The 27,372-nt window shown below is 37.0% G+C and overlaps 1 protein-coding gene across 11 annotated transcripts in view; it reads left to right on the plus strand.

Annotated features, from left to right (window-relative positions):
- The window catches only part of R3HCC1L (R3H domain and coiled-coil containing 1 like), a 95,256-nt gene that overhangs the window by 56,700 nt on the left and 11,184 nt on the right, over positions 1-27,372 (plus strand). For all 11 annotated transcript variants that reach the window (XM_086680585.1, XM_086680582.1, XM_086680583.1 and 8 more), the window contains 2 exons: positions 4,827-6,649; positions 22,357-22,532. In XM_086680585.1, the coding sequence (XP_086536711.1) occupies positions 4,841-6,649; positions 22,357-22,532 (1,985 nt within the window). In that variant the 5' untranslated portion in view covers positions 4,827-4,840. The remainder of the gene's footprint in view (positions 1-4,826; positions 6,650-22,356; positions 22,533-27,372) is intronic.

Raw genomic sequence — 27,372 nt, forward strand, 5'->3', positions numbered from 1 at the left:
TGTACTATTCAGGCTGAGAATGTATAACCTCAATCCAATCATGAGGAAACACCAGATAAACCCTAACTGGGGGATGTTCTATTAAAAAAAAGGGTGGGAGAAGGAACAGTGTTCCAAATTGTCAATGTCCTAAAAGACAATGAAAGTCTGTGAAAACGTTCTAGAAAGTAGGAGGCTAAAGAGACGTAACTGAATGCAGTACCTGATTGTAAACCGGATCCAGTATTGGAGAGGGAAATATACTAAGAGGTCTTTAGTGGGTCAGCTGACAAAATTGGAATATGTATGTTTGATTTGATAAAAGTATCCATGTTAAATTTGCTGACATGATAACTGTATTAAAATTATCAAAGAAAATATGCCAATGTATAGGAAATATACTCTGAAGTATTTAGGGATAAAGGGCCATGATGTCTGTAATTTGCCCTCAAAAGGTTTAGAACAAATATTTGTGTGTGTGTGTAAAGAGTGGAAACGTGTACGATTGCAAATGATAAAGCAAATGGAGTAAAAATAACATAAATCTGGGTAAAGGATTGCAGGGTGCTGTTTGTAGTATTTTTGCTTTTGTAACTTATCTGTAAATTTGAAATTATTTCCAAGTAAAAAGACCAGATATATGCTGTTGTTATGATGCATTCTAATGAACAAAGTGGTAGTGCTTAATTTGTTCTTGAAGAATGAACAGTTAACATGCCCATTAGGCAGTTTCTCTCAAATATCCTCTGCCTCTAGTGAGCCATTGGTAAGTACTGGATCAAATCAGTTCATGGTTGAATTATCCAGTGAGTGCCTTAAGTGCCAGTATTCTCTATTGTTGATTGAAGAAGGAGCCATATGTTTTATATACCGAATGTGGGCCAACAGCATTAAAATTCTGTTATAAAAATTGTAAAAGCCTGATTTGTTCTATGCTAGTTTACCTATCATGAAGATGGGACAGAGAGGTACTTAGAGGAAGTTACTGATTATTTTCTCTCAAGAAATATTTGAAACTTTAGAAGCAGTTGGACAGGTTCTCACAAATGAACCTAGTCTTCAGAAGTATAGGATAGAAAAAAAATGATTTGGCCTAAAATATTTGAAAGGTGTATATTAGCAGTTAACTGCCCACCATCACAAAGGAATCTTAAGTTTTTATCTCCTTCAGAAAATATAATTCTCTGCAATGTAATTGCATGCTGATGGCCATTCCAGAATAAATTGCAAAGTACACCCCAAATAACCTGCCTCTTAAGAAGAAAACTGGACCAATAAAAAGCATTTAGAATATTGTAAAAAAGTTAAAACCATATTAAAGAGCGAAAGAAAACATCAAGTGCTATTAGTAAATATCTGGGTGGGAATTTTTTAATCTAAGACAGATTTAAAAACTTGTGTATGCCAGGCATCCCTTCTGCCCTTGTTAAAGGCCTTTCATGCCTACAGTTGCAAAAAAAGTTCACAAAAAACATAACAGGGTTTTAAACTGATTTGATATTATCTTAAAGGTCCACAAGATGGGGATGCTCCTTTTTTTTTCTATGTCTGTGAGAAATTATGAAAGAATTGTTCTAGCCAGTGGTGTATTGGAGAATCTCCTACTGGTCTGAGAGCTGATTGTTAAAGTTTTAGGAATTTTGCAAACTGGTAACACAGCCATCATTAAGAATTAAATTACATAGCTTATTATTAAATAAATGGCATTAAAAAAGGTAATCAATATTTAAAATTCACTTCCTAATTATTTTACTATGATTTATGTTCTTGAAGTTATTTATGAATATCGAACCTTTAGGTTGAGCTACTGTATCATGGCGTGTTACTGCGTGTCTTTCCCCAATTCCATTTTCAGTGAAGTTACATCGATAGCTTGGAATTAGCTACGGTAGGAATATTTACATCACAGAGTTAAGCAAATGCCATAAATCGGGGCTTGATTTATTGTTTATTGCTTGTCTATATGTAAAGTGATGGAGAAAATGCTAATAATGCAAACTTAAAGTGTCAGGTCTTTATCTATTACATTGTACATAGCTCAAAAATTGAGAATATATTTTGCATTTCAGAAATGATTACTCACTTCAGCAAAGAAGTTACTCACATTGTTGACATCATTGATGCGAGTGAAAATATCAACCAGTCCTCTGAATTACAGTGGAAAGCTGGTTGCTAAACATTTACCAGTGCGTTGCTGGTCATGGCCTAATTGAGTTTGGTGTTCTGGTAAGAAGTGGGTGGTATAAATTTCTTATACTGTTTTCAGCTTTAGGAAATCGTATCATGACATGTGGGCATTAACTTAAAAAAGGAAAATTATGTTTTAAAAGTCATTAGCAGTAGCACAAAATAATTTTAAATTTGAAGCCTTTGATACATATCTATTGTGGAAGAGAAAAATAGAATCATAGAATTTCAAGTCTGAAGAATACTTAAATCCTGACTTACCTACAGATAGAAATTCTTTCTCTAGTGTATCAGTCAGTCATCCAGACTGTAGAGACAGAGCTCATTACCTGATTAATAGTGTTGGAAAGTTCTATATATGGAGCTAAAGTTTGTTTTTCTTTAATTTCTACCAATTGGTTCTGGTACTGACTTCTGGAGAAGCATAGCATCATAGAAGAGAACATTTATCTCTTCTGTAGAGCAACTAGCTCTTCAGGTTTAAAGGTAGTTTGGATGTTTCCAGTTAGACCTCTTTAGGCAAGAAGTAACCTTTAATTCCTTTAACCATATTTTGTGTGGTATATTTTCTGAGCTGTACAATCTAAGATTGTGTTGCTTTTGTAAACATCCACATCACTACCTTTTGAGGTTTATTGACTTTACAGATGAAATTTAATTCTTTTTTTTGTGCAATCACACACAAATCAGTTGGTCTGTGGTGTTTGATTTTTTAATCAAAGCAGATCTTTGTATTTATTCGTATTACTTCAGCACAGCATTCCAGATTGGAGAAATGATACTAAACTGTAATTTTATCATTTTGGGCATTTATTAACCATACTGATTTTGTATCAGTTGCAGATTTGATAAGCACTCATTGTTTATTGTTTATATTCAAATTATTGTTTAAAATGTTGAATTTCAAAGGCCTGTGGGGACACAGATTATCTTTAAATAATCCTCTCTAAATTCATTTCTGCCTATTACTACCTTTTGCTGCAAGTCCACCTTCTAGTTCTATTAAGTAGCCCACATTTTCCATCTTATAATGCAAGAGTTCATCATGACATATATTGTCAGATGCTTTGTTAACTGAGATCAAGATACACTGTCTATGGGCTCCCAGTGAATACATGTTAGTACTTCTGTCTTTGTAAAGCAGGCATTTTTAAAAAATTCTGGCATGTCTAAATGTTAAAGTCCTATTCGTCCACAATTGGAAAGCTAGAAAGAAAATCTACCATGAGTTGTAGGTTAGATGATAATTAAGACCTCAAAAGAGAAAAGGAATGAGAGGATTTATGGGAACATTTGATGCTCAGGGCCACGGTAAATACCTGGGCTGCAAAGAAAACAGCCTGTGCCATGAGAGCAGAGCTTCTTCACTGAGAAGGTATTCTGGAGCAGGTGAGAATTGCGGGATCTGGAAATAGTTTCCCTAGTATTATCTATTTTCTTTGTAATGTGTGTGGTGAAATCTTAACAGTGAATGCTTCTGAGTGTATATGGGTGTTTCTTTGTGATGTACCTCCTTATTTTTGCTATGGATACAGTAATACTTCATGGTATAATTTTGAAGATTAAAAACTCAATATGAAGTCATCTAGCTCATTTTCTTGTATTTTGTTGATGGTAGATAAAGCCTTATTTAACCATTTGTTAAGTTTTTTCCTTTTTTTAATTTCCATTGGCCAGTTGTGGTGAGTTTCTCAAGAAGTTACTAAATGTGAGTTGTTGCATCACATTTCTTGGTCTCCAGTCTTCTTCATCCTGTCCAGACCCATTTTATTGCTGCTGGAAGAAAAATTTATGACAGGTCATTTGATTAAATAGTATTAGAATAATGATGTTCTTTTTCCCACTACCTATTCTCCCAAAAATCATAGTTCAAGAGCAACAGGTTCTAGAAGTTAGTCCTGGATTAGTTGTCTCATTTTCTAGCCTCCATTCAAGTTACTTTTAAAAATCATATTTATGTGGATACATTTATGTTAAACAAATGTGTTTTTAGAGGTCCTCCTTGAATATACTCTTCAGTGTAAATTCTGGGCCCCAGGCATAGGGAGATAGTAGTGTTTCATGAGTACTTAATAGCTGGCAGTCACTTTTCTGATAATCTTTTAATTTAGCCAAGTCAGGGCTACTTGTTAAAAAAGTAGAGAGGACTTCAGATGTAGAAGTAAAGGGTTTGGGGCATATGAAGAAAGAGAGTTACATGAATAAAATTCATGAGCTCATGAGTTATTTTGGAATTTACTTTCCTTAGTGGCATAACTTATTACATTAATTATTTTATGGCAGGTTTTACTTTGTTTTAACTTGAGGGTTTCTATAGGATGGGTTAGTAGGCCCTCTACCTAGTCTTTAAAGAATCTCTTGGGGGGCGCCTGGGTGGCGCAGTCGGTTAAGCGTCCGACTTCAGCCAGGTCACGATCTCGCGTGTCCGTGAGTTCGAGCCCCGCGTCAGGCTCTGGGCTGATGGCTCGGAGCCTGGAGCCTGTTTCCGATTCTGTGTCTCCCTCTCTCTCTGCCCCTCCCCTGTTCATGCTCTGTCTCTCTCTGTCCCAAAAATAAATAAAAAAACGTTAAAAAAAAATTAAAAAAAAAAAAAAAAGAATCTCTTGGTTCAGCATGTTGTACTTCATTTTTGGTAATTGATTTATTCTGTCTTCTTGCAGATTGAGGTGGTGTCATGCAGCAAGCAGCAGAGAGATGCAGAGTTCGAGCCAGAAGGCCTGACATGGCACTTTATATACCGAAAGCTCGAAGGGGTATAGTGCTGCTTAAGTCAGGTGATGAAGAAAAAAGCTGTGGTCCACCTAACTCTGTGGTGAAAGAAGAACAAAAAGAAGATGGTCTCTTCCAAAAGGAGATCTTTAGAGGCAAATCTGAGACTCAGACACTAAGCATTAATCCTGATGATAAGGAACACAACCATAGGGAAGGAAAGAAGTTTTCAACAAAATTAAGAAAAGACACATGCCTTCAAGAAAGAAAGAAAGATAGGGTTTGTGTTAGGAGGGGAACCACAGAATCTAAAGAAGCATTATCCCAAGGACATCAGCAAAGTGTCCCAAATCCTGGGATGCTACCTAGTGCACCTTTACAAAGACACGTTAAACCAAAGAAGGTGGAGTGTTTGGAGGTCGAAACCACAAATGTGATAGGACCTGGGAAGTTGCTTCTATCTCAGTCTTGTTCAGAAGTGGGTGAGGCCCAGGCTCTAAACAAACCATTCCAAAATATGGAATTCTGTGATTTCAGTAGGCACAAAGTAAGTGGCAAAACGTTCAAAGGCAGAGATTTGGAAAACAGAATTGAAACTGATGTCAAGGTGGTGGAGATACTATCCCAGTTTCCTGGAGTTTTTAATTCTGTATTGAAACCTGAGAGTAAGACTGTGGCAGTAAAACTAAGTTCTGATTCTGAAACTGTACCAGAAAGTATGCAAACATCGTGTGGAATGTTGACTCTCGGCAATGGAGGCATCACTGCCATTTCTGTTCCTGGAAGTGCGGATGGTGTCACTGATCAAACTTGTGTAGACTTTGAAGCTGAGAATGTTGGTGATACAGCCAACAGTACAGATATCATCTTGGCTCAGAGAGGTATAGATTCCATTCCTGAGACTTTGGGTCACATCTCTCATAAAATGACCATAGTCAGCAAATTAGAGAGTATAAATGGCATTTTTGATCCAACACTGATTAGAGAGTATGAGAAGAATGACAGTACTGCTGATGACTTGTGTATAAGGTATGAACCTTCTGATACAGCTCTCCTTGCTCATGAAACAGATCTAGATAATGGGCTGAAGAGTGTAGGTGACATTACCCATAAGGCATGTAAGATGGACATTACAGATGTCCTGTCTGATCAGATAACTGTGGGCAGCCCTTGTGTAGCTGCAGTTAGAACAGCTGGTAAGGCCTGTAGCAACACAAATAGTTTCTCAAAATATTTAGAAATGAGTGCAGATACAGCCCCTCTTCATGTAGCTGGGAGTGGGAATGACATAGAAAATTTCAGCAGCCTGACTGCTTGCTCAGATATTTATGCTGAGAGTATTTCATCTAGTTTCACAGAGTCAACAGGAAAGTTGATAGAGAGCTTGTCAGATTGTGCTTCCTCCTTACCTATAAAGAAGATTGCTGGTAGTAATTGTAGCACTTTTTTGGACTGTGAACTCAGTGTGTTAAATGGGACAAAAGTACTTTCAGACAGTGCCTTGGGCATTGATCTAGATTGTACGGGTGATATAACAAAGGCATTGCATGAACTAAAAACTGCCGAAGAGTTCGAAACAAAAGAGGAAGATCACTCAGAGAATATAGAGTTTGGTGTATCCTTTCCTGATACAGAATCTGTATCTATGGAAACATCTATGGAACCGAAAGCAACGGAAACATCTCATGTGGAGGGAAGTACTGCTACTGAGGACAGCTGGGAGTCTCTGTTTAATGATGATGGTGACTGCTTGGATCCACGTCTTCTACAAGAGGTCTGTTCAGTGGAAGTTACTCGATGCTTACATAATTTATAGATTCATAGAGCCTGGTGTTTGGGGGGGTAATTTTGATGGACATTTGTGCACATTCGTACATTCACTCATGTTACATTCAATGTAAGGGTTCCTGCAATAAACAAATAGGACTGTAGATTGAGAAAAGAATGTCTGATAGGTCTTTACAAAGTAAAACATACCAAATTGAGTATCTATTATAACCAAGTTGTGAGAGATCTTACTGAATAGATTAAAGATGAGTTTAACAGATTCTGACTGTCTGTTGAGGAAATAAAGAGGGAAACTTCTTCAAAAGGGATTTTCTGCATTGACAAGATGTATTTTACCCAGGCCTATCTGAGGGGAGGAGAGTAATTTATTATTCACATTTATCGTATTTTTCTAGGAAATGTTGGGATGTTGTCAGACACTGGAGGGAAGGAAGTAGAGAAGGGAAGGGTAAAATAAGGAAAGGTATGATCGTTTCTTAAGTAGTTTATGCTGCGTTGCAGAATAAATGATTGTTGAGTACATGTAAAGTATGAGTAAATAATGACATGCTGGCTAGTCAAGAGTTCATAAATACAACATGTTGGGTTAGAAGTCATTTTAGAAATTATTTAGTTTCATCTTTTTATTTTCCTAATTTAGACATTCACTCTATCCAGTATTTAAATTCCTTGCCATAAATAAGAATCATTGGTGTTAAATAGTAAAACCACTTCCCCTTTCATTCCTTATAGGAGTGTCTGGAAGGAGAAAAAATAATTTCCCAATGAAATCACCAATTTTATAAATGAGGAAATTGAAGCTTAGTGGTCAGACCTTTAGGAAAGGCAGAATCAGGGTTTCCATTTAGTTCTCTCTTAATCCAATGTTCATGTTCTTTCTACCAGACCGTGTTGTTACCTATAACATAGTTTTGTTTGAGTGATTCCAGAGAACCTTTTAAATATGAAGTGATTGGTTCTTTTGTTTCTCAGAATTAAACCCTAAGTACAGAAAAATGGTCACATGCATGTGAAGACACATGTGAGAATGAAGAGGGTGTAGCCCATTGGACAGAGCTGACTTTCCAATACCAAGCAGTTCCTCTTCATTCTTAGGTGTTTGCATGTGCACATGTACCACAGGTAGCACTTCCTATGGTCAAGTCAGGAAGCACTATGTCCTAAATATTCCTTAGAAAGAAATACAGAACAGAAAATAACTACAGATGGCATCCATGAACCCCTTGAAATTGCATACAGAATTTTATATGTATGTGCAGTTTTTCATCAGATTCTCAAAGGCAGGGCTTCCCAAAGTACGAGTATCACCTGGAACTTGTTAGAAATGCAAACTCTTTATTTAGCCCAGTAGTGTGTATATTTGTGTTTTTCAGGTGACTCTGATGCATACAAAGTGAGAACCATTGCTGAAAAGGTAGTAACATACACTTGAATGTTTATCAGAATGTGAGTGTGATAACTAGAGATGGCTGTCCACACATAACTAGAAGAAAAACAGAAGTTTTAGACACAAATTAGGTTAATAAATACTAGTAATGTGGGAAGTGAGGTGGAACATAGAGAAGTTATTAAGGATCCAAGCATTGGGGGCTCCTGTGGGGCTCAGTTGGTTAAGCATCTGACTCTTGATTTCAGCTCAAGTCATGATCTCACAGTTTGTGTGTTTGAGCCCCGCATCGGGCTCCTCACTGACAGTGTGGAGCCTCCTTGGGATTCTCTGTCTGTCTCTCTCTCTCTTTCTCTCTCTCTCTCTGCCCCTCCACTTCTCGTGCTCTCTCTCTCTCTCTTTCTCAAAATAAATAAATAAAAATAAAAACAAAAAGGATTCAAGCATTGGAAGGTCTCCATGTTCAAAGAGATTATCTGAGGGAGCAGAGAGCACACATGTGCACAGGAGAGAAGGAATAGCTTCCTACAAAAGAAAGGTATGGCAAGAGCCCTTTACACATAATGAGGCTTAGTAAATAAATATTTATTGAATGGATGTAGATGATAGGGCAGAGTTGGAGCTCTGTGCTTTTTTAGGGTGGACACCAGGGGCTTTCAAAACTTGATTGCTGCTGGAACTTGGATTCTGTATGGTAGCTTAGGGATACAGCTTTTATAACGGGGCAAGAGGGTTCAGGTGTGCAAGTCTGTTTTTCAGATCTTAACACTGTTTGGAATAGGTGCAGAAGAAAGTAGGCAACCACTCAGTGTTTTGAGGAGCATCGTAATATAGCCAAAGATGATACTTGTACGACCTGAAGCTTGGAATGGCTAGAGAAAGGAGTATGTAGTGTTTTAAGCTGGACAGCCAGTGCCTGGGTGTTGTGTTTGGATATCACACACTGGGTTGGTGCTTGGTAGGGAGTGAGGTCTGCATTGAGGGATAAGGGTTGAAGAGAGCAAGAAGGAAGGAGGTAGATTGAGAATGCTGGTAGCAGATCCAACTCCAAACTATGATCTCCTGTGCTTTGAGTTTTAGGAGATGTAATAATAATGTTATTAAAAGATGTCACAAATTCAATAATGTTAATAGCCTTTTAGTGACTATTACTCTTAATTTATTATTTATATTGCTCTAAACATACTTTATTAAAGGTCAAATCAGAGTGTCTGTCTCTTGAAAACTTTCCAACCAATAATTTTTGGCTCTTTTCCCAGTGGGCCTGTTTCTTTGTTGACAGTGGCTACACATGGAGGTATGTCTAATACTTCTAATAGTCAGGGAGGTATGCTGTAGAGCAGGGTGTGACAGCCATTGGCATGTGAAGCAGTTTCCTGTGACATTTGAACTTCTAAAACTGCCTGAGTGGGTAGAAAGCATGGATGGGTCATTACTGAACTCCTGGAACTACAATTCTTGATGAGTCTCTAAAGATCATGGTTTGGAATGCTCAGAAATTTACATTGGCAATTGATTTTTAAAAAAATGTTGGCATGACTTCTTTTAACCCTTTGAGATCTTGGTATAAGAACACAAGAATTACTGTTGTCTGGATAAAACTTTCATAGCTCCTGCTGCCTCCCGTACTGATCTGCAGATCTGTTGTTTGGTAGGAGGGTTAACCCAGCAACATAATATAGATATTGATAGAGTGTGGCATCTGGTCCCTTCACTGGCCATTTCTGGCCTTAATTTGACACTGGTCATTTCTGGCCTTGGTTTAGATAGGAGTCTCCTTTTGTTACAGAAGGCTACTAACAATATATAACCATGGAAAAAAGAAGAGTAAAGGGACACCACCCATTCCCAGACTATCTCCTTTTGTGTGTAGACTCACGTTTATACACTCCTTCTCCCTATAGACTTTTGCACAGATGCGGTCTGTGTTTAAGTAGGGAACCTAAAAGTGAAAGGAAAAATTCATAATCCAACCACTAAAAGCAAATTATATGAAGTACAAAGGGAGGAAAGTCCTTCATATTCCACCCCCTAGGGACTTCATTAATAGTTGGTAGTTCATCACTTTGCAGTTAAATGTAAAGTTTAAGTACCTAGAGTTTGATAAACTATAGGTTGTAAATAGCTAGATATAGTTATCACTACCATTTTAAAGGCACTGGGTTACATGCCAGCTTTTTTCTCAGCTTTATCTGAAGTTTCTTATATTTGGAGAGAGAGCATGTAACCATGTGATTATCACATAATAATCTAAAGAATAATTAATATAAAACACCCATATAAGCGATGTCCTAAATTGATTGTCTGATGGGTGATCTAGACAGTGGCTTCAACAAAGGATTAGACCCTTGAGGGCTAACCTGGTTGACACTGGTTCATGTTGCTGAAGCCATAGAATTAAACAAGATTTGAAGCCCCACTTCAGAGATTGTTCTTATGTTCCTAATTTATATTTTTCTATTTTTTTTTAAATTGATAGACTCTCTTTTTTTGAGCAGTTTTAGGTTTTCAGAAAAAAATGGAGTGAAAAAAGTACAAGGTTCCCATATACTTTATACTTCCTCACTATTTTAGTTTTTATTTTCACAGTATCTTTTATTATTAGTTGCAAATCATTTTGACAGACTTATGTTTAATATTTTTATTAAAACGTCTGAATTAGGGGCACTTGGGTGGCTCAGTTGGTTAAGCATCCGACTCTTGAATCCAGCTCAGGTCATGATCTCATGGTCTGTGAGATCGAGCCCTGCATCAAGCTCTGTGCTAACAGCGCAGAGCCTCCTTGGGATTCTCTCTCTGCCTCTCCCTGGCTTGTGCTCATACTCTCTTTCTCTCTCAAAGTAAATAAATGAACATTAAAAAAAATAAAACATCTGAATTAACATGTTCTTGACTGCCTGAGTGAGGATTCCAGATGCTGTATTTTCGAACACAGTCACTTGGGACATCCACTGAATAATCTGGTTGAATTATATATTCCGTTTATTGTTCAGTCCACTAGTGGATGATGACTAGATTTCTGGTTCATACAGAAAGAGGGGACATTAAGATGATACCATTGCTAACAGTTTGTTTATTTCTAAACCAAACAACTCCTAAAATGAAAAATCTCCCTTCTGAGCTCCATTGGGTTTGTTGCATAGTATTTTTTTCCTCTGAATCTGCATTCGCATCAACAGCAGTTTAATTCCCGATGCTTTTTCAAAACTAATGAGAGGTAAACAGTTCTAGGCCTCTGTTGTCAGTACAAGGAGGGATTCTTGTCTGAAGCTTCAGAGATTCTGGTGTGCCCTACTCTGTCCTTGGCAGTGCTTTCATGTTAGTGAGCTCCATGAGATGCCATATGTGGGGTATAGTTGGGGCAGATGGGGTAGGAATAGTGATACGACTCCTCCTAATGTTTGTTCCATTTAGTTCATTCCCTGTTGAGCCACGATAGCAGGGAGGGGAAATGGTAGGGTTGGCAAAGAGAACTAGAGTGAAAAGAAACACTTAATAACTGTATCCCCAAATTGAAAATTTATTTGTGTTAAAAGTTTGGTTAAGGATAGAAACATATTTTTAGGAGAATTAAACTCATCTATGCTTTGATTTAATATAATCATTTGTATCAAAAATTGCTTGTAAGGCATGCTAGATACTCTGTTGCTGGGCTTTGGGAAGGAGTGCTAGAGGAAAAAGGGGACCCTTCTATAGGCCTGGCTGCTGAAGTGAGTAGCCAGCAGTCAAAATATATTTAAATTCAGACTGTTTTGTTATGAATTTGGGGTTGGGGTGTAGGGAGGTATAAATTTGCAATAATGCCTAGATTTGGGACAGAGGGAATTTAAGTGCTAGTCAGCAACCTGTGCAGAAGATCTTTTGTATGAATTGACCAAAAACTGAGATTGTTGAGGAAAAGCCAAGAGGATGCCCAGGAATACTGGATACTAGGCTTAATGCACAAACACTGTGCTTCTGATCTTTCAGATGATGGGTCGTACTATTATATTGCCTGCCCAGAACAAGACTGACTCATTTCTTAAAGCAGTGGTTCTGAGTCTGAAGTTTGAAGGTCAGAAGTACATATGTATTACCTGGTAGGGACAGATAAGCCAGGACTAATACTCTCTAAAGTAATAAGCAAAGAAAACATTTTATTTGGGAGAATTGGTATGGGTATGATGTAGGATCTTAGGTAGCTAAAGGGAACATAAGGAAAAGTAGATCAGGGACTAGAGAAATCAAACAAGTGGAATGGCAATAAATGCTAACTTTATCTATTTTACAATTTTTCCTGGGTCTTGTGGACAGCCATTGTCACTGAGGTTAGCTGTCACCAGTAGTTTGGGAAGGTTCAAACCTCTAGCAGTTTCCTATTCCTGGGTAGTCTGGTCTTAGATCATTCTAGTTCATCAGTGACATCTCTCAATCTAGTCATTTCAGTGATGCTGGGAAAAGGAGGAGATACAGATGTCTCCCTGCCTTCTCAGTGTTTCTCTTGACTATAAATTTAATGTTTTCAGGGGACTGTATAGCGTCTTCTCAAGAGCTCCATCATCAGTCTGCCATGTTAACCTCTGTACTATCAGAACAGGAACCAGGCCCATATTGGTTCAGGATGTTCACTTGGTCTCTGCCCATATATTCCTATGTCCTACATCACCATCTGTGGGAGGGAACTAGAGTTCTCAGATTTACCCTCTGGCCCTGAGGTCAGTAAATGATCATCTGAACCAATTGCTGGGGCACTATACATGTCTCATTACGGTAGCTTTTTTATTTCCTTTTGCCCTTTTCCTTTTCTGCTTCCTTGTTCACTTCCTCCCTTTCTTCTCTTTAATTATGCCTTAATCCAAAGCTATGGACATGGCTTTCTCCTACCGATGATAATCAGAGGTATTGAGATATTACTTAACACCTATTCTAGAGAAGTCTTTAGATGGCACCTTAGATGGGGAGGACATTTGAGCCATTCTTGTTAGAAATTTAATGAAGCCAAAGTTTGCCTTTATGGCTTTGGTTTCTTGGTAAGTCAGTAGGGGCACAGCCTAGATACATTAGAAGTCTTATTTGCGGGTATGGAATTTCATCGGAGACATTATCTATTCTTATACTTACTGTGTAAAATGTTAGAGTTTAAAAGTCTAAATTTATCCTTCTATTGAAAAGAACTCAAGCCCAAAGTAGTATAAAAGAGGGCTAGAAGCTGTAATTTATACAGCATAGCATATAAATATTTATGCTATAATACTATAATGGTAGTATCTTTTTAGGAAACCCCTTATGGATGTTTTTGAACTTAGGTCATGAGAAATTTGAAAAAACTTGGAATACTTTTTATTTTTTTAAATAATGTTATTTCCCTGTTTGCCAAAGATAAGTCAGATGAGTAAAACATTTTAATTCTAGCTTTTGGTTTATTCGTAGTACTATAGAGCACCATGAAAAATTTCTTGGCTATTACTCTGTTTTCTGTGATCCTAGAATACCTTAAATAGAATTAGATCCAGATAATTCAAAATCTTACTTTTTGTTTATAGCTTAAGCCTAGTCTCCAGCCAAATCTTTTAATTTATCAAGGTTTATAGTAAATAATGACATTTTAAATTGATTTTGTTCAACAGAAAGTGAATTAGAAGCAGTTAAGTAGCCACAAGATATAAGTGGAAGAGAAAAACAAAAACAAAGAACTTGAATAACCTAACCTGTGTAATTGAGAATTGACTATGTGGATTAATTCTTTTTTTTTTTTTAAGTTTTTTTATTTATTTTAAGAGAGTGAGTGGGGGAGGGGCAGAGAGGGGGAGAGAGAGAATCCCAAGCAGCTCCACACTCTCAGCACAGAGCTGTGGATACTTTTAATTAAACATAATAAACCACCTTAAACTATAGTTATATCTATAACAAATTTAAATATGGGGTATCAAGTTACAGGGACAAGGACAACAAAGACTTTACCATAAGTTGGTTGTATAACGTGATTACATTATCTACAGAATTAATCCATGCAGTCAATTCTAAAGGTACCTGGGTGGCTCAGTCGGTTAGGCATCTAACTCTGCACTTCAGCTCAGGTCATGATCTCACAGTTGGTGGATTTGAGCCCCTTGTCACGCTCTGCGCTGACAGCACTGCTTGGGATTCTTTCTCTCCCTCTCCCCCACTTGCACTGTCTCTCTTCATTGATTTGAAAAAGCCATCGATTGTGAAATACGTCATCATTTTATGTGTCACTAAACTTTCACACAACCCTTACCCTTTAGAATTTTTATTTTACAAAGAACTCTGTTAGACTTAATTAGATGCAAATTTTTATCCTGTATCATTTCTTACATAAAGAGAATGTAGGTGAAAGAAGTTGGCTAAAGTTTTCCTAAAACTCATGTTTATAGTGCAACTCTTTGTAATAATTCCTTGATTCAGTCATTGATAGGACGCCTTTCCATCCTGTATCATGTTCTGTGCTATCAAGAACTTTGATGGTGCAACATTTCTTAAAAGAATACATAAAAGAAGCAAAAATCATTGTTGCTGGATTCTTTTTTCTTTTTTAATTTTTTTTAACGTTTATTTTTGAGACAGAGAGAGACAGAGCATGAACGGGGGAGGGGCAGAGAGAGAGGGAGACACAGAATCCGAAGCAGGCTCCAGGCTCTGAGCCATCAGCCCAGAGCCCGACGCGGGGCTCGAACTCACAGACCTCGAGATCATGACCTGAGCTGAAGTCGGACGCTTAACCGACTGAGCCACCCAGGTGCCCCTTGTTGCTGGATTCTTAAGCCTAAGCCTTGTTTGCATTTATTTAGAGCACTTCCTATATCCAGATTTTCTTCCACACTGCTGACCACCCTTTCTGCTGGTTTTGGTACTGGTACTTTGATGCTTTTGCATATGCAGGCAAGCATTTTCTACAATATGCATGATTATAAGATGCATCCTGATGTCAGAAGTGTTAAAGTGTGAAAAAAATAGGTGTCTTAGAATTGATGAAACGTGGTATATAGTAAAACCTTGGATTGTAACTTGTTCTGTGAGTGTTCCACAAGATGAGCAAACATTTCTAATAAATTTTAACTTGATAAAACGAGCGATGTCTTGCAGTACGAGTAGTATGTGATGCCGAACATCACATGATCACAATCAAGCCATTTGTTCTTGAAATTTGCTTTGATATATAAGTGCTTTGGATTATAAGCATGTTTCCGGAACAAATTATGCTCGCAAACCAAGGTTTTACTGTGTATCCAACTGCCAAGTGTTACGACGTAGTAGTATAGGGAAGGGAGAGACCACTAAACTGGAGTCAATAAGGAAAGCTTTAAGAGGAGATAAAGATTGAAGCTAGGTCTTAAAGGAGAGGAAGGACCCAAAACAGACCAGGCATTCTAGGATGTGAAAATAGCCTGTAAAAAATACAGAATGTTCCCATACTTCGGTGCTGAATTTGTCACTATCAGAAGTTGAGATGATCTGTTTTGAAATTTTTCTTTTATAATTTATTTTCATTTATTTATTTTTCTTTCTTTTTTTTTTTTTTTTTTTTTTAATATTTCTTCATTTTTGAGAGACAGAGCACGAGCCAAGAGAGGAGCAGAGAGAGGAGACACAGGGTCTGAAGCAGGCTTCATGCTCCCAGCTGTCAGCACAGAGCCTGATGAGGGGTTCCCTCAAACCCACAAACTGTGAGATCATGACTTGAGCTGAAGTTGGTCACTTAACCGACTGCGCCACCCAGGCGCCCCTATAATTTATTTATTTGGATTTTCTGCATAATTTATGTAAGCAGAGAAATTAAAATTTATTGGTAAAGGGAAAGAAAAGAGTGTCAATTTTTTTTTTCAAATTTCAGAATGCCATCCAGAATCCTTTAAAAAATATATGTTGCGTAAATCAAATCCTTATTGGTGAGGGTTCTGTATAGAGTTAGTCCTGTTAATCATGCATTTGGACAAAGTAATTAACTTGAGGCATGTGCATTTTATTCGTTCCACAAATATTTATTGAATGCCAAGTTTGTGCATGATAATATGTGCAATAGGGGACTATCAGGATAAATATGATATGTCCCTTATAGTTGGACTATAGAATCCAGATGTTGATGAGGCAACTGGAACTCCAGCCTTTCTCTCCAGCCTTATACTGTGTAGTAGTTGGCCAAGGCTGCCATACTCCAGTGCCCTAAACCAACTGTAGCACAGTAATAACCCTTGCAATGCTAGGGGTTAATGGTACAGATGAAGGTGTCAGCAGGGTTAGTTTCTTCTGAGGCCTCTCCTTGGTTTGTAGCTGGCCTACTTGTCCCTGTGTCTTCACACGGTCTTCTTTCTGTGTCTGTGACCACTGTCCCTCTTACAAAGACACCACTTATATTAGAGCCCACCCTAATGATGTTACTTTTACTTCATTAACCTCTAAAAGCCTTATCTCCAAATACAGTCCTATTCTAAGGATCTAGTTGTTAGCACTTTAACATATGAATTTGGGCAAGACAGTTAAGCCCATAACACTCCCCCCAAGTCCTGACATTATTCAGTGTACCCACACAGGACTATTTGGTGAATACTACACTCCTTGTGTGCCTTTGCACACTTATACTGATGGCAACTTTGTCTGCCTTGTCTGTGTTTTAATTACTTGGGCAGTGAAGAAGAGTTAGCAAAGTTCTCTTCTACCTTCTGATAACACTTTATTCATCTTAAAATTTTATTACATATTGAATTTGAAGTTCTTTTTCTAATGTATGTTTAAGCATTCATTAAATGTTTGTTGGAGGGGCAGTTAGGTGGTCAGGGTAAGTTTGGAGGAAGAGGTAGGTCCAGCTGTAACATAAAGTGTCATGTAACAAGTATTACAGAAGTAGTGCAGCGGAGATAAATGCTGTAGAAATGTAGAGGAAGGGTCAGATTATACATGCTTTTGGATGTGTAGGGGAGGAATCATAGAAGAGGTGGTATTTGAGTATGTCCTTGGAGAATGGTGTCATATTTTGAGACATGCAGACCAACAGATGTCAGCCAGCACTTGCAAAATAATATGACCAAAGCAATAGACAGGAGGAAGTAAGATCTGTTTAGGCATAGTGAGTATTACTCTTTGGTTGGAATGTAGCATATTAGATTGTGTATTAGTTTACTATTGCTGTAATAAATTACCACAAACTAGTGTCTTTTTTTTAACATTTATGTATTTTTGAGAGAGAGTTTGCACGTGCATGTGTGCGTACAGGAGGGTCAGAGAGAGGGAGACAGAGGATCTTATAAGGCTCCTCCTCACTGGGCTTGAACTCACGAACTAAATTCCAAACCTTGAGATCATGACCTGAGCCAAAATCAAGAGTTGGTCGCTTAACCAACTGAGCCACTCAGGTGCCCCAGCACAAACTAGTATCTTAAAACAACACAAATCTATTATCTTACAGTTCTGGAGGTTGGAAGTCCAAAGTGGGTCTCCCTGGGCTAATTAATTAAGGTGTTGGCAGGGTTGTATTCCTTTCCAGAGGCCATAGGGGAGTACCTGTTCTCTTGCCTTTTTTAACTTCTGAAAGCTGCCCACATTCTTTGGCCCACTTAAAGCCAGCAAAGGTCAGCTGAGTCTTTCTAATATCTCATCTCTCTGACTCACTGTCTCTTCTCTGGGCTCTTCATGCTTTTAAGGACCCCTGTGATTATAATTGGGTCCACCCAGATAATCCAAGATAATCTCCCTAATTTAAAGTCATCTGATTAACAACCTTAATTCTCTCTGCTGCCTTAATTCTCCTTTGGCATGTATCATAATCACAGGTTAAGGGAATTAGGACAAGGATGTCCTTGAGAGGACATTATCCAGCCTACCACAGGTAGGTTGGGGCCAAATTGTGGGAGCTTTAAGTACAGCCACTGAAGAGTTTTGATCAAAGGAATGGCATGATGAAAGCAGTGTTTTGGAAAGTTTAATCTATGCTCTGTATGCTATCTAGAATATACCACTAGAAAAATCAACCCTGGGGGCGCCTGGGTTTCAGCTCAGGTCACGATCTCACAGTTTCCTGGGTTCAAGCCCCATGTCAGTCTCTGTGCTGGGAGTGTGGAGCCTGCTTGGGATTCTCTTTCTCCTCTCTCTCTGACCCTCCCCCACTTGTGCTGTCTCTGTCTCTCTCAAAATAAATAAATCTACTTTTTAAAGAGAAAGAAAAGAAAAATCAACCCTGAATTTTCAGCTTTGTCATTGATCCTCCCTTCCTCACTCCTTCCTTTTCCCTTTCACCCTTCCCTTCCTTCTTCTTAGAATAGCTTATATCCACAGATGCTTAATCAGACAGAATTCATTGTCCTCAACACGAATACAGCACTGTTTCTGATTGTGTTCACTGTAAGACCTTTTCACCATGTTATGGAAGGAATACTATGCTACCAGTCAGGAGACGTGAGTTATGACTCAAACTCTGTCAGTAATTTGATTTGTAATCTTAGGGATATCCTTTAGTCTCTCTGTGATGCAGTCCTCCCTCTTTGTAATCAGGATGATAATAGCCTGTCTGACATGCTCATCTGACAGAGATATAAATATGAATTTATTCCAAAATAACGTAGCGTATTTTTATTTTTTGTCACAAGTAGTTGGCTTGTGACTTTAGAACTTTTTGTTTTTCTTTTTGTATATTGAAGAACCAAGGATCAAACAAAAAACAACAAAAAATAAAAAGCTCAATGATCCATGCCTAATTGACCTACTCTCCTCACCCTTTTTCTCTACAGATAGATACCAGGGCAACTAAGTCATAGCCGGTCAGGTACTGTTTTATAGACCTGTTTTCAAGACCGGACTGCTAGGCAATAAGAGTCTTAAAACCCTCACTTTGAGGAAGATAATTTTAATTTAGCTGAATGGTTTTGTGGAAGCTGGTTATGCATATGAAGGAATAACTCAGATTTATGTTATGCTTTATAAATAAACAAGACAGGCCACTGGTAAAAATCCTAAAATGTTTGTGATTCATAACTCAAAATTGTTTGCTCTGAGCTGTTTGCAAACTTTCCGTTGGTCTAATAGATCAGAATGAATCAAATTCAAAACCTCTTCTCTCTATTGTTGCTCTGTCAAAGTTTACATAGCCATCAAAAAGAAAAAAAAATATATGCAGGTTTTACAATATGAAGGCTTCACATTGACAGTATAGTTGGTATTGCTTCAGTACACGTGACTCTTAGAGTAAATGTTTCACTTGTCTATAATAGAAATATGACGTAAGCTATAAATATGAACCTTACTATAATTAAAAATTTTCTAGTAGTCACATGCAGAAAAGTAAAAAGAAAGAGTTGAAATTAATAATGTATTTTTAATCAGGAATATCATGTCAACACGTCATCAATATAAGAAATTATTAATGGGATATTTTACTTTTTTTGTATTAAGTCTTTGAAATTTGGTGTATATTTTATACATAAAACCCATCCAATTTGGAGTAGCCACAGTTTTCAAGCACTCAGTGGCTACGTGTGGCTGGCAGCTATTGTGTTGGACAGTGTGGGTCTTCTGCGGATGTATCTACATAATTCATGCATGAAATTTTAGAGCCTTTCCTTAAAGCTGTCTATATCGCCTTGTCTAATCCCCTCACTTCCCTTCACAGTCTTGCTCTGATCCTCATTTCATTCCATATTGTTCTCCCTTAGACGTTTCCTTCCCTTCGTTGAAACATATTCCTCTCTCTCGTACTCTGTCAAGTCTCCCTATCCTGTTTTGCTGAGATACTCAGGAAAGAAAGTGCTGTTAACATTATGACCTCCTACCGACCACCATACCCCCTCAAAATATGTGTTACCAGTAGATCTCACCAGTGTCAGTACCATGGGGGAATGAAATTAAGTTCTTCCTCCTCTTTGGCAAAGTCAGGAATCCCTGATAACAGTGGTGTCTGATAGGAAAAACTAGTCAGGAGTATATAACTTGTAGGCTTTAGATCTATTATTACAAAATACAGAATAAGAATCGTATGTTTTGCTATTACTAACACTTTGCATTTAACCAGTCCCAGAAGCCAAAACAGTTAATAGTTACCTCAGAAATGGGATATAAGTATATAGTTCAATTTTGCTGACTAGGTTAGAGCAAAGGACCATAATCAGACGTTCCTGCTAGACCATCTTGCCTCTTTTCCTTCCTCTTTGTAATCATTTCTTAGAATTTATAATTCCTAGGTGTTTTGTAGTCATGCATTATTTACCTCTCACAACGCATTATATAGCCCCAGTTTATAAATGCACAGCCATGCAGTGGTTTTGTTTTTTGCTAAGTAACTCAAAAAGTCAATGCCAGAAATCCAAAAATGAAACTAAGAAAATTCCATTTTTAATTGCATTTAAATACTATTTAAGAATAAATTTAACAAAAGAAGTATATAAAACATGTATTCCAAAAACTACAAAACACTGTTGGAAGGTCTGAATAAATGGAAAGTATCCCATATTCATCTTTTCTTAATATTGTTGAGGTACTTCTCCAATTGACCTACATATTCAACAAATCCCAGCTGTCCTTTTTTTTTTTTTTTCTTTCTTTTGGCAGAAATTGACAAGCTGATCTTCAAATTTATATGGAAATCCAAGGGACCCAGAATAGCCAAAATGATTTTGAAAAGGAAGGACAAAATAGGAACACTCAAACTTTCTGATTTCAAAGACCTATTATAAAACTACAGTAATCAAGACAGTGTGGCACTGGCATAAGGATGCACTTGGAAATGTTTGCAGACCTTCCTGGTGTCTGGGGCTCTGAGTTATTTTAAAATGATAGACCAGCCCACTTTAGGCTTTTAAGATTTTTAAGTTCAGCTGATTTCTTGGTGCCCACTTCTTTCCATGCCGTGCCAGAGGCAAAACGGTTTCTGTGTCCTGTTTTTCTTTGGAGGAACTTGTTACTCTGTGGCTTTCTGGGTATTTTTGGTTGTCTTGCATACTCAGCTGTCTGGTGAATTCAAGAATAGTTATGATTTTATAGATCACTTAGTCTTTTCTCATTGTTATGGTGGAAGGAATATTCTCTTCTTGCTTCCTGTATCCTAAACAGAGTGGAAATAACATGGTGCTTATCGTGTAATAGATTCAGCACTTAGTTAAAATTTGCATAAGTAGGTTGAATTCATTGAATACTTAGGTATCATATAAGTATTATGCTTAGTGTGCTGAGCACTTACAAATCATCTCATTTGATCCACACACCTATCTGTGAGGTATAGGTGCTGCTGTTATTCCTAGTTTTTTGGTTTTTTTGTTTTTTGTTTTGTTTTGTTTTTTTTAGATGAAACTAAAGCTTCATGGAGAAAAGGAACTAGAGGCACAACAATAAATATTTTTGTTGATTTTACCTAAGTCACCTTCCGTCTCTCCTCCCTCCCAAATAAAATTCTTGAGTCTTTTTTCATTTCTGCAAGGAAAGGAGAGGTGTCTTTGGCATTGCAAGTTCTCATTTCCTCATTTGATGGGCAGTGAGGCACAGTATAAATGAAGGAAAGGCTTTGAAGGGATCTAGTTGGACTTTTGATTAACAGAGAGAAGACACCCTCAGGTCTGAAGGCTTTGGGTGGTCAGTACTAGCAACTAGGTTTTGTAACAGGTGAATGACAAAATGACTGTTACAGCTTTGCTGCCACTTTACATTTTCCCCCCTTCCCTTCTGCCTCTGGTGTGCAGTAGATAATAGCCTTCGGTTTTCTTATGGGATAGTAGAATTTTAAGTATTTTCCATTACTGTTAAATTCTTGTACTAATCTGCTATGTGGGAATTCCTGTAGGTAGCCATCGTGCTAGAGACCCTATAATTCTACCAGTTAACATTTGTCTTAACAAATTTCCTTTGTAGGCTACATTCAGCAAAAGGTGGACTAACAAAATGTTTTCATTTTTTTAAAATTTCTGTTTTGTTCACTTTCATAAAAGAAACTATGAGATGAGCCTGATCAATAAGCCCAGATAAAACAAATGTTATTAATTCATCTCTTCAGCTATTTTCTGAAATTCGTTTTCCAAGATGTACCATTTGTAACTCACCACATTAATCATTCTACATTTTCTCACACTCTGGTTGATAGATGCAAGCGAAGCTTCATGTATTGCCTATCTTTGTTGGAATTTCAGCATCTTTTAAAATATTCCACACGTTAATATAAACTGGATGATAGACCCCTGGCCATTATTGTATTCGTGAACAGCATTAGTGCAGAGACAGTGCTAAAGGTTAAAGAATTGGAATATGGAGACAAGGAGGAGTATTTATATATGATAGTATATTTTATAATGTTCTAGCTTGATGTAACAGCTACTTATATGCTGCTTCTTCCCTAGTTATCAGGGAATATGAAGAATAGAGAAAGCATCCAGGAACCTAGATTTGATTATTACAACCATGAAGTTTCTGATATTGACCTCAGTGATTGTGAATTTCCACATGTCATAGAAATTTATGACTTCCCCCAAGAATTTCGTACTGAAGACCTCCTGCGGGTTTTCTGCAGTTATCAGTAAGTACATGCAAATGGTTGGGCATGTTTGGGAAGGTGAAATGAAGTTTTCTTAAAATGTCTTCTGAAAAATCATCTCTTTAGTTTGCATTACTTGTTGTTTACTTTAGCATCAGTTTTGTTTATTGTCTTTACCAAGTTGGTTAGAAATCTTCTGTATCAAGCCAGTCTTCTGAGTTCTTTAAAAATGCCAAAGTCGTTCTAGACCCCATGTTAGCATTTAAGAATGTCCTCAGTGATGACTTCTGAATGTCTTCATGGTGCATTTAGTCCATTTATATGTATTATAACTATTGATATATTTGGATGTATGCCTGCCATCTTTTTTTGTGTTTACTTGTTTCATCTTTTTTTCTTCTTTCTTGCCTTCTTTTGGATTGATGAGGTATTTTTTTCTCATTCTGTTTTGTTTGGAAATGATACTTTGTTTCTATTCTTTGGTGGTTACTTTAGAAATTACAAAATGCATGCTTAACTTACCAGTGGCTAAAGTTAATATTTTTACACTCTTTCCAAACATGATAAGAGCTTTTAACTCCATTTCCCAATTCTATTTCCTCCCTTTTCGCCACCCCCAACTAATATGCTATTGTGACTATTCTCTTAATTTTATTTTTAAACTCCATTTGATGTTACTATTTTATATATTTAGCATTCAGATTTTATCCACGTTCTGTGTTCTTTATCTATACGTCTTGCATCTCGTATATCTTCCATCTGAAATATTTTTCTTCCTGCATGGAACGTATTTCCTTAGTATTTAATTTAGTAACAAATTGCTGTTAACAAACTCAGTTGGATTTTTTGTTGTCTTTTAATGGCATTGTGTCAACTTCATTTTTCAGACATTTTTGCTAGGTGTAGAATTCTAGGTTGACAGTCATTTTTCTCTCAGAAACATGTAGATTTATTCTACTGTTTCCCGTCTTTCTCTGTGGAGAATAAGAAGCCAGCTAAAAGTTCACAACTGTTGCTTCTGAATGTAATCTGTCTTTTCTCTTTGGATGCTCTTAGTGATTTCTCTTTGTCTTTGGTATTGTGCGTTGTAGTGTGATGGGGCTTTGCTTTTTTGTTTGGTTGGGTTGGTTTTTTTGTTCTTTTGTTTCTTTTGTTTTTAATTCTTGAGATTATTTGAGCTTCTTAAATCAGTAAGTATTTTTCATTGGTTTTGGAGAACACCCACATTATCTCTTCAGATAGAGATAATGGCCTCTGTGCCAGTCTCTCTTTTACTTTCTCTAAGATGCCAAGAAAATATATATTCGACCTTCTCATTTAATCCTCATGTTACCTCCTTTATGTTTTCCATGTTTGTCTCTGTTATATTCTAAGTAGTTTCTTTAGCTCTTATTTCCAGTTCACTAATTTTTTCTTTAGCTGTGTTTAATTTTCTGTTAATTCTGCCCATTGAATGTTTAAATTTCATTTTATGTTTTTCTTTTTTTCAAAATTATCCATTTCTCTTTAAAATCTGCATGGTCATTTTTTAGTTTCTTTTATTCTAAAATATTTTCAAGATTTAAAAAATTTCTTCAAGTATATTAAACATAAACCTTCTGTGGTCTGTGTCTGGTAATTCCTTTACCTGACATCTTTTTAGTTCTGCTTCTGCAAATTCTTACTTGTAGTGCCTTGGCTTTTTTGGAGGCTTAGTTACTTTTCTTACTGTGAGCCAACTCTTTTCCTTGGAATTTTATTTATGGGAATTGGAGTCTACAGTAGAAGAAGAGGATTTCTCCTGAAAGGATATGCATTTTCTTCTTCTAAGCACCAAGGGCCCTAACAATTCAGCAGCACTACAAATTAAATTATTGATTTGAGGTTATTCTGACCATTGAGATAGAAATAGTCAAGTGGAGAATGGTAAGAAATGATTGTCATATGTCTCAACTAGTTTATTTTAACAACACATATACACACTTGCCAGTCTTTGATGTGGTGCCAAAGCCTTTTATTTCTTTTAAGTTATTGGTCTATTGATAAAAGAGTTCCTAAATGTTATCTCATAACATATCAACTGAAGTAGAACAAGAACTTTAATGTACCTTTAGAGTCATCTGGGTGCATATTCCTTATAGGTTAAAATGTTTGTCTTTTATAGCTGTTTGCCCAAGCATAATTGGTCATTGTTCTTGGATTTTTTTAGTGACTTCACCATTCTCTAGTCTTCCAAAGCATTCAGTTAAGTTTTTATAGACACAACAATTCTTCTTTTTGACACTCATATTTCGTTTTTTAAATTTTATTAAATTATGTAGTGAAAATATAAATAAAAACTGATATAAGTGGGTTTGAAAACAGTTGCACTAACTCTAGTTATGTATATAGTTTATACATATATAGGACAAGGTAAAAGAATCAGAAGTGTACTTCTGTATTTTTAGCTTATAAGAAGAAAATAAGTTTCAGGGGTAAAGAAACAATCCAGAAAGAAAGTTATTGAGAAAAAGATCTTTAGGATCTTGAAGAAGTCAATACCAACAAGGATTATACTTTAACATTCTAATCCTGAGAATTAAAAATGAACTAAGTCCGTTGTCCGATGCTACAATTTTTAAATTTGTGGCATCGGACAACGGACTTAGTTCATTTTTAATTTAATTTAAAATTAATTTAAATTTAAAATTTGGGGCGCCTGGGTGGCTCAGTCCATTAAGTGTCCGACTCTTGATCTCGGCTCAGGTCATAATCTTATAGTTGTGAGATAGAGTCCCATGTCCGGTACCACACTGGGTATGGAGCCTGCTTAAGATTCTCTCTCCTCCCTCTGCCCCTCTCCTACTCATGCGTGCTCATGCTCTCTCTCTCTTTCTCTCTGAAAAAATACTCAATTCATATGTATCTTGAATTTTTAAGATTCTGTATCAGTTAGGGTTTAGCTCCCCACTTTTTCTTAAAGGGTCAGATAGGAAATATTTTAGGCAACTCTGCCATCATTGCACAAAAGCAGCCACAGACAATACAAATGAGCATGATTGTATTCAGTGAAATTCTATGTACAAAAACAAGAACCCTATTTTTTTTTACAAAGTTCTAGAACAGATAGAACTAGCTAGCAGCCATGTACCTCACCTAAATTTGAATGGGGGGCGAGTATCAGTTCTATAACTAAAAGAAATAAGGGGGTGACTGGATCATGGAGGACATTTAATCTTCCTATACACCGTACGCTAAATTTATAGGTTTGCTCAGTCTAATTCATTAGCATTATATTAAGACCCTGTATCAGGGCCTGTTGCACATAAAGTGCCTAATAGATTTTAAAAAGCAGTCAGTGAGATTAAATCCCAAATTAGAACTACCTTAGATTGTTATTAGTAATGATGATTTTTTTTTTTTTCAACATTTATTTATTTTTGGGACAGAGAGAGAGCATGAACGGGGGAGGGGCAGAGAGAGGGAGACACAGAATCGGAAACAGGCTCCAGGCTCTGAGCCATCAGCCCAGAGCCTGACGCGGGGCTCGAACTCACGGACCGCGAGATCGTGACCTGGCTGAAGTCGGACGCTTAACCGACTGCGCCACCCAGGCGCCCCAGTAATGATGATTTTTAAAACCAAGGATTAGTTTTGTTGATGTCTAGAATTTCCTGAAGGCTAGTTAATTCTTATGAATTATTAATTTCCCTTTGCTATATTTCTTCCTAATCTTACCTGCAAGTCCATTTTTCTCTCAAACCTAAAAACAGTCCCAAAAGAGGAGAAGCATTTTAAAGGATTATAAAATTCCAGTCTAAAAGGCTCTCCAGAACCCATCTAAGGTCTTTTGCTAACCTTTTTGTAAACTATTATTATATAGACTCTTGTGCTATTGAACTTTTTTAGTCTCCAACCCCTGTGGTCATTTTATGCCATGGTCAAACTTACCCTTACATTCGGGAAATTCTCTAACTAACCTTGAAGCCTCCTTCATTCCTTTTTTCCTCAAAGGAATTTTTTTTTTCTCATCTGAAGGAAGATATTTTAGCTGTTGTCTTTTTCCTTTCTTTATAGTGCTTTATAAGAATAAAGTCAAGGTCATGGTACAAAAGCCTGTAATAACATCTTGAGAGTCAAATACCTGAATCAACTTTGTATTTTAGTCACTATCTTTATCAATATTAATAATATTCCTGATGAATATTGCTATTAGTCATAAAAAATAATGAGCAACATTCATTTATTAAATGCCCATAAGTGCTCAACACCGTGCTCTTTGTCTTGTCATAGATGATCTCATTTCCATTTTTACAATAACTGGAAGGTACTATGCCCATTCTACAGATGAGCAGACCTAGCTTCAAGAGAAGTTAAATCTGCCCAAGATCTCAACATGGCAGAACCCTGAGTCCTTATGCATCTGACCCTTAACCCGGTACCCTTTCTGTAGAACCGTTGAACCTATGAGCCGTTTTAAGTTCCTAGCTGAGAAAAATAATGTCATCATTTTGATAGTCATTATGCGCACTAATAGCTCTGCTCCAAAATAAAGGTGTTTTTTAGTACTTCGTGGTCTTTCTTTTGATTCTGTCTAATCCTGTCTGACGTTTCTCTGAGCTTGATTTCTTTTATCCTGAATTTTTCTGACTTTGCCACAATTCTTTCCTTTTTTCCCCTTCGTACTTTCTTTTACAACTAGAAAGATTAGTCAGCCTCTCTGATTAGAGTTGTCTTTTTTTCTCTATTACTTACTTTTTTTTTGTCTTTGGGGTTTTTTGTTTGTTTCTTGCTTTGAATGACCTGTTTCCCTCTCCCTCTCTGTCTCTCCGTGAGTCTACATTTGCATTAAATCCAGGTGACCTTCCCTGCCTCCCTCCTCTTCCAGTATTCTTCTACCCCTCCTCTACTTTCTCTTTTCACC

This window comes from Puma concolor, chromosome D2 (assembly GCF_028749965.1).
Source record: "Puma concolor isolate L17-30 chromosome D2, mPumCon1.1.hap2, whole genome shotgun sequence".
Classification (NCBI taxonomy): Eukaryota; Metazoa; Chordata; class Mammalia; order Carnivora; family Felidae; genus Puma; species Puma concolor.